This window comes from Girardinichthys multiradiatus, chromosome X, assembly GCF_021462225.1.
Source record: "Girardinichthys multiradiatus isolate DD_20200921_A chromosome X, DD_fGirMul_XY1, whole genome shotgun sequence".
Taxonomy (NCBI): domain Eukaryota; kingdom Metazoa; phylum Chordata; class Actinopteri; order Cyprinodontiformes; family Goodeidae; genus Girardinichthys; species Girardinichthys multiradiatus.
Genome location: NC_061817.1, coordinates 31988859 through 32003479, shown reverse-complemented (window position 1 = coordinate 32003479; position 14621 = coordinate 31988859). Strand labels below are relative to the sequence as shown.

Sequence of the window (14621 nt, the reverse complement as noted above, 5' to 3'; positions counted from 1 at the left end):
CTGGCTAGTTAAGCATGAAAAGAGGACAGCTGGTGAAGAACAAACACATCAATACACCAACAGCATGTACACACAATCCAGGTACAGGTTTAAACCCTCCCCCTGTGAAATGTTGGGGGGGTGTAGCTCAGTGGTAGAGCATTTGACTGCAGATCAAGAGGTCTCCGATTCAAATCCGGATGCCCCCTTCTTTTCCAGCTCTGAACCATGAGGGTGTGTTAAACAGCGTGACACAAGTACATTTTATCTTGTTTACACAATTCTCCTGCACCTAACACGAGTCATGCACAAATGTAATGCTTTTAAATAACCAGCCTACAGTGCATTTAAACAGTGAGAAACAATAAGTATTCCTAGCAGGTGCCTCACATATTCTTTTCACAGGGACATTCTTAACGTAAGCCTCGTTTGGTTTATTACTCACACCCCGAAAGTCAATTATATTCATGCACAACTGAATGCACACACTTTCTTACAGTAACCTAGTCATCCCTTCGATCTCATACACACGTACTTAATACACACGAGGAGCAACTGCCTCAAAGGGCCCCTGTGGTTGACTTGCAGATTACACAGAGACAGATTAACAAGGAACCCATAATAAGTAACCCACGCCGTTATTTTGTCATCACAGTCATATGGTGTCCAATGTGCATAAAGGAAGGTTTCGTGCCACCTTAAAGCAAACACGACTTGTGCTAATGTAAAAAAACACACTCGGTCAATACGTTTCCACAGGAGACAGATATTAGAGGAACCCGAATTCATCTCAACCCTCCTGTTGCACTAGAAATTATGCTTTCTTATGGAAAGGATAAATCTAAAGCTGCGTGTTGCATTAATGTCTGTGTTCATTAGATTGTTCTATTGAATTCCTTAGTAGCACCAGGACTTTTCACATTTTATGTTGCAGACTTATTCCAAAACCAATTTTGGTATAGTTTTCCTTTTCACAGAAAGCTTGGGATGACGAAGTGAAAATATGTTTGGACATTTTTGTAAATTAATTTAAAAAATGTAAAGTAAATGTCTGCATCTTATTTTCTGCTGATTATTGTTGAAATGTTAAGTAACACCATTTGGGTCCCCTTATGCTTATTTCAGTTGACTGAATGAAACACATTTTCACTTTTTATACGTCAGTGGATATAAAAAGTGGACACACCTATGTTAAAATGCCAGATTGTTTTCATGTAAAAACATTTGACCGCTGCAAATCTTTTACGAACAGTTTTGAATATTAATGTGGTATTTATCCTGCACTGAATTATAAATCAGGGGAATGCATATGTGCAATAACCTGGTTATTGCACATTATGTGCAACCACACTGATGCAACAATTTCCGATTTTTTCGTTTGAATCTGTCTGCTTTGCCTCTATGTTTTCTTTGGAACAAAATGCTTTTGCTTTGCTGCCCCAACCCAATCTCCAGGACATGTGAAGGAGATTGCTGTCACATTTCGAAAACAACCAGTACTTCCTCCAGGTTTGCTGTCAGTCTCTTAGGAGCCTTTCTGACCAGTTTGCATCTTTTCTTTTCATCGGTTTTGCTTTTGTGGGGTCAGTCATGTCCTATATTTGCTCTAAATATCAATGAGTGTCTTCAGTGTGTCACAGTATAAAAACATATAGTAGAATTTGTGCCTTTCCTTTTCCTGACACCTCTGTAAAATTAGATAATTTAGATCCCTTGTGGCTTCTCTGGGCCTCAGTTGGTAGCACTATTTATTACCTTGCAGCAAGAAGGTCATGGGTTTGATTCCCGACCAGGGCTCTTTGTGCATGGAGTTTGCATGTTCTCCCTGTGCATGCGTGGGTTCTCGCCGGGTATTCCGGCTTCCCCCCACAGTCCAAAAACATGACTGTTACGTTAATTGGTCTCTATTAATAACATAAATCTCTCAATGCGTGAGTGTGTATTCGTTGTGTCTCTGTGTTGCCCTGTGATGGACTGGCGACCTGTCCAGGGTGTACCCCGCCTCTTGCCCATAGACTGCTGGAGATAGGCACCAGCTCCCCACCGACTCTGTATGGAAGAAACATGCATGGATGTAACCTCTCTATAAGCTCTGGCAGGACTGCTGAATTTCATTTCAGGTCAATCAGATTCACTATAATTGATGACAAATGTAATCTCAAAATGACTGAATGGTGAAAATTGTGATTCAGTCAAGTATTGACTGGCTGTGCACACTTTTTACAACTTTTTTATTTTTTATTGTTTTCTCCAAACAATTTTTTGCTTTTTGGTTGAACCGGGTATATATACATTTAAAAGTGGTAAAAGTTTATTTATAATCATTTATCATGGTTTAATGTTTATTTTAAAAAACAGGGATTTTCTTTCTTTTGTTTTTATTTGGATCACCATTTATCAATCTTCAACAAAAAAAATACTTAAATCTAAATATGGAATACTTTCTGATAAAATAATAAATATTAGAACAGGGAATATAAAGTGATGATCCATCATCAAAATGCACAATATGTGACTGTACTTTGTACTGTTCAGGAGCAGAAATAGAGCATGATATCACTGTCCGCCTACACAGAATAAAAAAGAAGTCGGAGAATCATCAAAAATGCTGTTCACCAACATTTGCATTTTAGTTTTTTATTATTTCAAGAAGAACAATGTTAAAATTTTCAAACCTGATACCCATATTAAAAAATACTGATATTACATTTGAACCAGCAGCAACATTTTCTGAAGGAACAGGGTTTTTTCTAATAAAGATCAAATAAATAAACTATAACCAAACCCAGTTGTGCCACGGTGCAGCCGGCACAACTTTCATTTATTCCTAATTTATCTCAAGTTTTCACTTTATTCTTTTTTTTTCTTTTCTTGAAACTCCAACCGGCCTTACCATACCTGTCTGTTTGCATATAAATCCTGTGTTTCATAGTGCCACTAAAAAAACGATTTCTCCAACTAGAACCTATTCCTGAAAAAAACTCTACAGTTGTGAGTAAAGATGATAACTTGTAAAGCAAAAATCCTTACGGTACAAAATTCTTTTTTTGTACACTGTAGGAAAAATGGCGTTTATTTTTTTAGTTTTTAATTAAAGAAAAGTGTCACTTAACATCCTGTCTGTAAGATCGGCAGAACTACGGGGTGAAGGATGGTTCATGAAGTTCCTGGTTAGTTTTGCTCAGCCAAAATAATGTTTTTTCCACAACCCGTCCTTATGAAACCCTTTCTGTTTATCCGCCTGTGATGCTTATTGTTATACAACAGTGTGAAGGAAATTGATTTAAATTTTTTATTTTACAAACAAAAATCTGTTTAGCTTGCTTTTGTATTCAACCCACCCAGAAGCAATACTTTGTGGATGACCTATTGCTGAAGGTCCTTTGGGGTGTGTCAGCACCAGCTTTGTTGATCTTGAAAATAACATTTCTGCCAATTTATCTGCTCAAAGAAGCTCAAGCTTAGTCAGATTGGAAGGAAATAATCTACAAACCTCCATTTTCAATTCTTGCAAAAATATCTAAATTAGATTTAGGTTGTGTTCATTATAACACATGAACATGCTTTGATTTTCACCAATTCAATGTAGATGTTTCTGGTCGTTTAGGATTGTTTCACAGTTGGAAGGTCAACCTCTGCCCCAATCTCAAGTCTTTCGAAGCCTCTAACAGGTTTTCTCCTAACATTGCCCTGCATTTGGCTCCATCCATCTTCCAATCAACTCCGACTAGATTTCATTCACTTGCTGAAGAAAAGCATCACCACAGCTTGACGCTGCCACTGCCATCTTTCATGGTAGGAGTGGTGTGTTCAGGGGTTATGTCTGGTGTTCATTTCCTGCCACGAATAGCGTTTTGCATGTAGGTCAAAAAGTTCAACATAAATGTCATGTGGCTAGATCCCCTTCTTACACATGTTTGCTGTTAATAAAGTGCACTCCACAAATCTCTGATCTGGATCAGAGATGGACAAGAAGCTGAGTACAGGAAGGTGGTGGACCGCTTTGTGGCATGGTGTGGAAACAATCATCTCATTTTGAACGTGACTAAAACAAAGGAGATGATTGTAGATTTTAAGAGAAACAGGAATAAGTCAAAAACTATTTCTATCATGGGAGAAGAAGTGGAGTTGGTGGAGGAGTATAAATACCTCGGTGTTCACCTGGACAACAGATGCAACTGTGAAGCCATCTACAAGAAGGGACAGAGCAGACTGTACTTCTTGAGGAAGCTTAGGTCCTTTGGTGTTTGCAGCAAGATGCTGCATATCTTCTATAAGTCTATTGTGGAAAGTGTGATCTCTTCTACCATCATCTGCTGAGGAAGCAGCATCAGAGCCAGGGACTTAAAAAAGCTCAACAAGCTGATAAAAAATACTGGTTCTGTTCTGGGGACTCCTCTGGAACCTCTGGAGATCATTGTGGAAAGACGGATTCTTCATAAAATGAAGAACATTATGGAGAACCCTGAGCATCCTCTTCATGAGACTGTCCTAGAACAACAGAGTGTCTTCAGTCAGAGGCTTCTTCAGATCTGCTGTAAGACGGAGCGCTACAGGAGATCCTTCCTGCCCACAGCCATCAGCATCTACAACGGCTCTTTGAGGAAACCTTCATAATATGAGCTATAACAACATTTAATTTCCCTTTGGGATTAATAAAGTATTTTTGAATTGAATTGAATTGAATTGAAATTGGATCTTCTATAAAGACCAGGTTTGCTTTGGCTATTGTTTTATAACCAGATGCCCCTGTCTTGAATTTTTCCACAACTTTACCTCTGACCTCTCTGGTTTGTTCATTTGCCCTCATGATGCCGTTTGTTCGGTGATCTCTAACAAACCCCTGAGGCCTTCACACAACCGCTGGATTTATTCTTAGACTAAATTACACACATGTGGACTCTTTAAGGCATGTGGCTGCACTGGATTTTATTTGGAGGTGTCAGAGTAAAGGGGGCTGAATACAAATGCTCACATTTTCCAGATTCTTATTTGTAAAACATTTTGAAAATCGTTAATTATTTTTATTCCACTTCACAGTTATGCATCACTTTTGGTTTGTCCATCATAAAAATCCCCCAGAAATCCTTTGAAGTTTTGATGGTGCTTTGCTTTGCAAAATGCTTTTGCAAAGCGCCGTAATGTTACATGAAGGATGAGATGGTTAAACTAAACAAAGATGTAAACCTTGCATTTCGATCCAAATTCAAAGCCACATAAACAGTCCTTTCAGATCTCATTGAAACAGCTGATTGGCCCAGGCACAGAATAAATAAATAACCAGACACACAGCTAATTTCCAGTGCAGCTAATCTGCAGCAGTTTGTTCAGAAAAAGTAAACACATTTAAACTTGAAACATTTCCCCAGTAAAGCAAAACAGTTTTACTTTTTAAAATTGCTCAGTTAAAAAGGATGTTACAAGCATTACCAAATGAGATTGCATCAAGTAAATTTGGTTTGCAACCAACAGTTTGAGTGCCTGTCGAGCAGCAGATGATGCATTGCCGCCAAATATATTAGCAATTAAGATGTTAGATGAAGCAATATCACAGCTGAAGGACTCATTAGACTTATGATCAGAGGGAAAAAAGGGGAAGCCAACTCACGCTTCGTTAGGTGTTCCATATGGAGCGCAGATGATCTGTGAAAAGATGCTGCAGCCGAATGCTGCTGCGTTCATGTCAGCAAAGGGCAGATAAATACCAGAGGAAGTAGGGAGGGGAGGCTTCCTGTTGGTAAACATCCTCACAGATTAGGAGTGTAATTAAGGTGGGTGTGTGAGAAGGAGGTTTTAAACTAAGAGGGTAGCAGGTGGTTTGGGAGCACACAAATTTCTTAACTCTTTTAGGCAGAATCCCCAATCCATTATTCTGCTCAGATATCTGCTCTGATCTGCAATCTGGGTGCTGTCTGCAGACACAATCTTTAATCTAAGACGTCCTCCAGCTCTGAATTGGGATGAGTTCTCGACCTGCGGTTCGTTTCTATTGAAAAGCTGAGCAAACTCGGGCCATTTCATTCAGGACATTAGAGCTGCTGGTTTCTTTGAAGCAGAGTTACCCCAACATGAGCGTTCTGTTTGATTGATGGGAGGAGCACACTTACAACACACTAAAAAGACAAAATAAGACAAACACCCTGCTGCCTGTACTACAAGGCAGTCCATCTGTTTCTCGCTGCAGCCACTCTGCAAATAAAGCTCAGACTTCTAAAAACAGACATGATGAGGTGAGATGGTGATGGTGATAGTGGGACACTCATGGGGAAGAACTAGGAGGAGCTGAGGGGGATAAAAGAGATGAGAGGGAGCTGGGAAGAGTGGGAGTAAAGTGGAGAGAGCAGGACTTGGCATGGTTTGAAGCGCTGGTTGTCTCTCATGAGATGTTTTTTCTCCTCTCTCTCTTCTCTAGAGAGACAATGACCGAGCTCAGCGTGGGTGTGTTTGTTCTAGATATTCTCTCCTCATTTTTCATCAATTTAAAGAGTTATGACTAAACATGCCCACATCACACACAAATCACTGCCTAGTTGTGGCTTCAAAAACTGAAACCTTTCAAAGGAAGGAAAATTAAAATGGCAAAAAAAAAAAAGAAAAAACTGAATGAAGTTTTTTTAAACACGTTTTTATCCTAATCCCTATAATAGCATTGGATTTAATATCCCAAATGTACGATTTAACCGGTTTAAAAGTGGAACATTTCTCTTTTTGTTACCGATGACAACAAGTGTTCTCCATTTGATCAGAATAGCAGTTTGTGTGTTGTTATAACAGATTAATTAAACAAAGGTGCGGTTTTCCTCAGAATCATCCGGCTAGCCAGAAAAGACACAAGCGTTACATCATGGCTTAATCTCTCGGTGACTTGATCAAAAAAAAAAAAAAACACAGAAAGCTGACAGGGAAACACAGATCAGAGCTGCCATTCTAAATAAAACCACCCGGGTGTTATTTTTCCTTCACATTACATACAGTGATTTTTAATCAATTGATGCTTTAATGAGCGCACAGGCAATTGGAGCACCCGGAGAGCCGAACAACCTGTTAATCTCCAGAAGTAAAACAGCTTGGTGCATTTTAAAAGCAACTTGTCCCTCACTTCTGTCAAAATGAAATCATAATTTCCCCCCGTTTCTCTGGTCTCACCTGCGTGTGCGGATGGTGGTCGATCATGCCCATTGGGATCTCCTGGTTTGGGGTCGAAGGCGTCCTGGACATACTACTACTTTTCTGTACCATTTGATTTCACTTTAAAAAAAAAAAAAAAAAATCTCCTTCAGTTGTCGTATGTTTATGATGGTGTGGACAGGGTCATCTTTTTCCTGTCCACGGGAGGGGAGAACTCGGAGAAGGATCTGCGCTGGCTGGTTAAAATAATAGCAACAGCTGCCTCCTTCCAGTCTTTAGCGTTACACACTGGCGCACTGAGCGCTAACACGGCTGTCAAGTGTGCGCAATGACGCAGGGACGCATCCGGTTAGAGCAATAAAACTATTTTAAAAGTACACGAGTTATTATAATAATAATAATAATGCACATATTATACACATTTACACGTTCATATGACCTTAATAAATAAAAGTATTAACAAGTCTAGAGTGCATTTGGGATTTCACTTGAAAGAGATCAAATAAATTTCATGTCGTGAAAAGTTTAACAAAATAAAATATAATCTTTGTTTGGTGTTCTATTCAGAATCCAACATGTTCAACCTTATTAAAAAGGGAAAAAAGCAGCTTCAAAAGTGAATAAATAAATGGATAAATACTAAATAAATACACATTGTTATATGTCAAATATTACGCGTTTAAAATGACATTTATAGGAAAATTCAGGTCCACTGATAATAATAATATTGATAACTGCATATAAAATGTTGTACTTTTCCCAACAGCTTTTCTAATTAAAACTGTGTATACATTAATCCCTGATGTGTAGTACAAACGATATTAAAATAATATAAAGTCTATAGCTGCGTCGACAAAAGCATTGTGTTCACAGTCTCGTAAAACAAGGACGATTACAGTAAGATTAAGTTTGGTGGTTATTAATCACCAAAATATCAGCAACAGCAAAAGCAACATTGAAAACTATTGAGTAATTGAGCCTGACAGTCCAGGATCATTAATTTACGGGAGTTTTACATTTTTCTAACTTCCTGTAGCAACTAGCTGTACTGCAGATATAAAGCTAGATAATAAAAATAAATAAAGAAAATTAGATTTTTTTTGTGCTGCTGCTGTTGTAACATTTCATGCCCCTCAGCCTCCACAAGAGGGGATTCAGCCCCTCCAGCCACTTTATCATGGTAAACCCTGATGCTTTTACTTTTAAGGAAGCATCCTCTAGCTATCAGCCTGTATCTGTGTTGTTGCCCGACTTTACATCGTTTGTGCTGCTTGTGAGCTATCAACATACTCAGACTGGAAGCTGAGGTCCACGCCCAAATGAGAAGACTCCACCTTCACAGAGTGAGTGATGAGAGAGCAGCAGAGCTCCGTGTAATGAAGGCCAGGCAACACAGATCCACAGATCAGAGGTCCTGCAGGGCTGAAATGGGGCAGAAAATGGTTCAGCTTCTCCTTCAGTTTATGAAGTAAAGCAGGAAGGCACAGTGTCTGAGGTCATTATGATCTGAAGAAATAACACATCTGGTTTTACACTGAGGACAACACCATTGCTCTCTCCAGGAACATAAATGACCTGATGTTGACTTCACTGCGGAGAAGATGAAAGCTGCTGAATGTAGACAACAGAGCAGAAGAAATGATCGAAGCTCTGAGAGCTGAGCTTCTGCTCTGTGAAGAAGCACTGACCTCGTGTGATGTGCTGTCGTTTTGTTGCCGCTAATATTGCTGGATTCTGTTTTTATTCACCCTCAAACATATGTTCATACAGACATTACAAATCATCATTACATATATCAATCGTTCAGGAAAAGCCCACTCTGTCCACAGGCCAGAACATCATTAGGAGAAGTTAATTTCTGTTATGTATTTACCACCAACATGTCTCTATATTCTTTCTTCAATTTCACTCTTAAAAGGACAATTTGTGAAGAAAGTGCTCTTTGAAATTGAGAAAAACCCGTAAAGAAATAAATGCAAGACAATAAAAGTTGTTTTATAGTTGGCAATGTTCTATATGAAATTGGTCAACTGGATGAATACTTGCATATATGTGTCTGAATATGGAGATTAATAAATACTCTGCCCACATTACACTAGTGAGATAATAATGTGTGTAATAGAGGCTCTTTTCCATGATACAGTTTGTATCAGAGCTGATGGACCGAACACCCACAACATTATCCTCGGCTTCTCCAGCTTGTATGTCCGATGAGCTGGTGGGAGGATGCCTAAAACCTGCTTTTCTCCTTTTAAAATAATTAACAAATACTTTTAAAAGTGGTTTTCAGCATTAACACTGAGCTCTCTATACTTATAACCGATCTAAATTCAGGAAGTATTTTCAGATACTTCCAAAAGTCTTATTCCAACTCATAATATACCTTTCTTCTGAACAGAGAGCAGGTCATCATCAGACAGTGCAACATCTTTAACTCTTATAGGTTCTGTTTTTCTGCTCCGTTAGACATTGCTGAAGAATACTCTGCCCCATTTGTAAGATTTGATTCGCCGCTCTGAGTTACATGAGGTGAAGACGTCACAGAAGAGGTCCTTATACACCCACACTGTAAGCTTGCAGCCTCCATGTGGTGATGGGATGGCGCTTCAGAAGGTCGAGGATGCAATGATCCCTGGTCAACTTGTGCTGTACCAGTTGGCTATTTTTACAAGAATTTTTACAAGTACCCACCCGCTACACCAACACACTGTTTCCACTTCCTCCTCCTAATGGATGCCACTTAAAAAGAGAAAAATCACATCTTTATTTTTTGCTCTTTTATATTGAACATATAAGATTTTGACCTGTTTGTCTTAGAAGCAGTTGTACAGTATACACTTCTATGCAAGAATGGATCAAAATATTACTTCAAGCTTTCTAAAGTTAGTAATTTTGGGAAAGGACATGTTGCTTTGTTATAGTATATTTTCAAATAGTTTTTTGTTTATTCATTGAGCCATTTAGCTCTGATCTATGAATAATTTATACAAACATGCCGCAGCCCAGGAAATGAACCAGTTTTGCATTCAAGCATTACATAAAACGTTGCCATGAACGTTGTCAATTGGCTTTTTAACTTGTTTGTTACCAGCAGCGTGCAACAAGACACACAGTGTCCATATTTATTTCCTGAATCAAACAAGCATGGCACATATTACACAATTGGACAAACAGAACAGCATTTTACGTAGCAACAAAGTGAATGCCAGCACAAAGTAAATGATAAACAGATACCTCTCTCAGGTTCTTGCTACATATTTTCAGATTTTTTGAAGGCATAATAACTTTCACACGTAGAACACAATCAGTGCTGGGAAGAAATTCATAAAGCAGTTTCTTTAGTGTTCCTGTAGGCCCCTGGGCAGCCTTCCTGACATGTTTCTGTCTTGTCTTTTCATTCATTTTGGAGAAGCTTCCAGTTTTTGCAATGGCTTGTCCCCTATTTTCTCCAGTTATTAATAATGTTTTATCAAATGTCAAAAAAATTCCACCATGGCTACACTTTATTTCTGGTTCATTAGGTTCACTAGAACTGATATTAGCTTAAAACATTGAATCTAAAATCAACAAGGTATTTAAAAGAAATAGTTTAAGGGTGTGCAACCAGGTTTTTGCGACTTTTTCTCGTTTTTATGTTCTCCTCCTAACATATCTGTTAGTTTTGTATTTGAATTTTACATGATAAATATTACACTAACTTAAGGAAAAAAGATTATTAGGGTTCTGTTGGAAAGCCAATTTTTGTGCTTAGGGAGTATTCGGTGATTCTTGCTTCAACACCGCCCTCTGGTGTTCATAGAGAAGATCACATCGCTGTGGCATTTGACCCATAATGCATTGTGAACGCATCGGTTCGTACCAATACGTTGACGAGGAAGGGGACATTTTTAACGTCGCTTTGTTTTAGTCCTTTTTATAGCTTCTTAATCTTAAGATATATACGTATAATGTATGTTGCGTATGTATGTTAAAATACGTACAGTAATAATGGCCCAGTTTTACTTTGATTAAATCCAAGTTATTTCATTATTACAGATGGACTCTCCCTGAAAGAGGTATCTTCCAGGCTGCCTCTCAAGTCTCCCTTTTTCTACAGAGTGTATCAGCCATGAGGTAGGATTGCTGTTCATAGCAAAATAGAAGTCCCAATATAACTGTTTAAATACACACACAGTCCCCTAATTTGCAAAACTAGGAAAGCAGAGTTCCTTCTTAATGAGTATTTGTGTTTCAGGCATTTTACCAACCTTAAATTTAACATATTTACGTGTTTTAGTTAACACGATGTAGCGACAGCGAGGCCATGTTAGCAACCTGCTAGCCACCGGGTAGTTGGAAGTTAGCAGTGTGGTTAGCACCTCTTGTTACTGTGTTTTAGTTCAGTATTTAATACCCTACATGTTGTGTTATGAAGAAAGATTCGACCTTCTGAATAAGTGTTTCGTTTTAGCATGCTCAGGCTCCAGAAGAGGCTGGCCTCCAGCGTCCTGCGCTGCGGGAAGAAGAAAGTCTGGCTGGACCCCAACGAGACAAACGAGATCGCCAACGCCAACTCCCGTAAGCACAGCATCAGACACATTTTGTTTGTTTTTCCCTGTCCGGCTGTTTGCGTGAAAGTGTTGATCTATATTGTTCATTCATTTGGAGGTATTAGCAAAATTCCCAGAAAATTTGAATGTCTAAACCTTTTCACCTGAAAAGCTGTTACAATATCTTTCAAACAATGCCAAAACCAAAGTTTATGCCAAAATAAAAGTTTAAAATGTATTATTTTTACTTTAGCATAAAATATTAAGCCTTAATAAAGGACATTCTGCTTGAACCAAACACATTTGGTTTGCATTATTGTTCAAATAAAACCTCAAAGTCAAATCCAAAAATTAAGATAGAAATTTCCAGTGTTTTAATTGTGTGGATCTTGTTGGGGCATGTTCTCATCAAATCAGATAAGTTTTATTATGCTGGTAGTTAAATAATAACAGACTTAAAACGTTGTGCTGGACCAAGTCCTCAGCAATAATCCCTGGCCATATCTTTACCAGGAATGATAGAAATAAAATGAGTGTTACTCAGGTTATGCTTACTTTACGCTATCCTTGGAAATTCTTGAAACTGTGACCCACAAAATTGAGCAAAAAGCGGTGTTTAAAGGGACGATTCAGCCAATCAAGTGTGGGTGTCCCCTAGTACAACTCATGGATTAAGTTTATGGATTATAGGTTTTCTTGCATTTATTTAATTCATACAAATGCAGTATTGTCTTGGTCTTTGGATTTGAAAAACTAAGACATTCACAAGTGATAGTTATAGAAAACTAGTTGACTTTGATATTTGATACAAACCTGGTGATGGGAGAATATTTTGCGTCTTCGTTGTAGGGATAGATTTTAAAGCATGTGAACTTTATCACCAGTACTGACATTAGCCTGCAGAAAAGTTTTGCTTGAATGTTGAGAATGAACTCTGATCACACAAGGGCCTCACTTCATATCGGAAGGAGTGAAGCGATATAGCAGGTGAAATAATTGTAAAATTATCAGGAATCATCTCTATTTTTTTTCTAACTTCTAGTTTCCCTGTTTTATTTTTCTTTGAATGAACTTTCTGTGGTGTTTAGCTCATTCAGTCTTCTATATCACCTATTTTGTTTTTTTTGCAGGCCAGCAGATTCGAAAACTGGTCAAAGATGGTCTTATCATTCGCAAACCTGTCACGGTCCACTCCAGGGCCCGGTGCCGCAAGAACACACTTGCACGCCGCAAGGGAAGGCACATGGGAACCGGTATGTTGGAGCTTGTGTTTAGAAGATGAGAGTGGGAAATATCTTTATCTTTTTTATTGATATTCTCAACTTGTGTATCCAGGTAAGAGAAAGGGTACAGCCAATGCCCGTATGCCAGAGAAGCTGTGCTGGATGCGTCGCATGAGGATCCTGCGTCGTCTGCTGCGTCGCTACAGGGAGGCCAAAAAAATCGACAGGCACATGTAGGTTTCCTGGATTTGGAGCCGTTTTAACACGTGAACTAGTTGGTCTGTTGTGATGTATGAGCGTCAGCAGACATATTGTGTATCCTGGTGCTTTGTTTTCATTTTACCCATCTGAATTCCTTCAGGTACCACAGCCTCTACCTGAAGGCCAAGGGTAACGTCTTTAAGAATAAGCGCATCCTGATGGAGCACATCCACAAGCTGAAGGCAGACAAGGCCCGCAAGAAGCTACTGGCGTAAGTATTCATCTCCATGTGCAAACCGGATCCTTTACGTGGAACAATATTGTCTCTAATCAGTTTGTGGTATTTTGTAATGCTTCAGATTTTATTTTACCAATGTAAATATTTTGGGAATGTGTCAATTGAACCCTCCTCTGTTTGTCTTTTCTGCAGCGATCAGGCCGAGGCTCGTCGTACCAAGACAAAGGAGGCCCGCAAGCGCAGAGAGGAGCGCCTCCAGGCCAAGAAGGAGGAGATCATTAAGAACCTGTCCAAGGAAGAGGAGACCAAGAAGTAATCTGGTTCTTTTTATACCACCTGACTGCCACCTGTCGAGTGCTGATAATAAAAAGTGTACATAAAGACAAGTCGCTGTCTGCTGTTTTTACTTCTTCAAGATGCCATTATTCCTTCAGTTCAGACCAAACTGAAAACCTGGGAAAGTTTAAATGTAGCATTTTTTAAAACTCTTAATAGGTTTGTTTGTTTATTAATTTTGGTAAATCTTACTGGTGTTATTGTCCAAAAAAAAAAATTAAGAATTCAACACTTAGGAATTCAATTGATATTCTGGATTTCTAAATCCTGGAAAGTCAAAGTATGGAATAAGTATTTTCCAGGTGTGGATAAGAATGAAAAAATATTTGCATTTGAAGATGGTATTCCCTGTCCCCTCCCCACATGATAACTAATGCTGGTTTTCATAAAACTGCACATCTGTCCATTTTTCCAGTGATTTTGGTATTCAAGCCTCACAAAATGTAACAAAACTTCAATGAGAGCCTGAAATAGCCAGGACTCTTCATGTGAAAATTTAACCCCTGCAAAAAAGGTAGAAAATTACCAGATGTGTGTTTTGGGTCATATCTGCTGGATATTCATATTTTACCTGTATTTCAGGTAGTTTTAGAGCTTTACCTTCAAAACGTTCAAATTGAAGTTTTATTAGATAAACATCCCTAGATGTTTTGACAGGATCTACAATTACAATAGTGATGCTAAAAAGGACTGCAGCAACTGTTAGCAAAGCGAAGCTTGTCTTAAGATAAGAGCAAATACTGTGGAAAGGTGATTACTCAACCAGTTAACCAGCCAGAATAGCAGATATGTATACGTTTTCAGTTTACCTAAGATGACTGAATATTCAGTAAGTTCTGTGATCAGGGTTTTTTGAAGCTGCAGTTCACGTGGGATAAATCCAGCAACAAAAAGACCTTCATTTACGGCTGTTGCTACTTTGCAGTTTTCTTCATCTTTAGTAACACAACAGGGAGGAGAGCTACCCTAGAAAACAAGTCAGTTTTG

General features: G+C 38.6%; 2 protein-coding genes and 1 non-coding gene across 9 annotated transcripts in view; 2 read left to right on the top strand and 1 right to left on the bottom strand.

Annotated features, from left to right (window-relative positions):
- Positions 1 to 7406, bottom strand: part of LOC124862971 (voltage-dependent L-type calcium channel subunit beta-1-like) — a 48690-nt gene extending 41284 nt beyond the window's left edge. For 4 of the 7 annotated variants that reach the window (XM_047357186.1, XM_047357187.1, XM_047357188.1 and 1 more), the window contains exon 1: positions 7126 to 7398. In XM_047357186.1, coding sequence (XP_047213142.1) covers positions 7126 to 7218 — 93 coding nt within the window. In that variant the 5' untranslated portion in view covers positions 7219 to 7398. Of the gene's footprint in view, positions 1 to 7125 lie in introns of all 7 variants that reach the window. The other 3 variants (XR_007037042.1, XR_007037043.1, XR_007037041.1) reach the window with 1 other exon arrangement.
- trnac-gca lies at positions 117 to 188 on the top strand. Its single transcript has one exon. It is a non-coding gene; the product is annotated as a tRNA-Cys (tRNA).
- Positions 7407 to 11181: 3775 nt separating the features above from the next.
- On the top strand, positions 11182 to 13684 carry LOC124862422 (60S ribosomal protein L19). The gene is made up of 6 exons (XM_047356320.1): positions 11182 to 11220; positions 11558 to 11664; positions 12767 to 12889; positions 12972 to 13092; positions 13221 to 13331; positions 13491 to 13684. Exons 1-6 carry the CDS (start codon positions 11216 to 11218, stop codon positions 13612 to 13614), a joined length of 591 nt encoding a protein of 196 aa, XP_047212276.1. The 5' UTR covers positions 11182 to 11215; the 3' UTR covers positions 13615 to 13684.
- Positions 13685 to 14621: the final 937 nt, after the last annotated feature.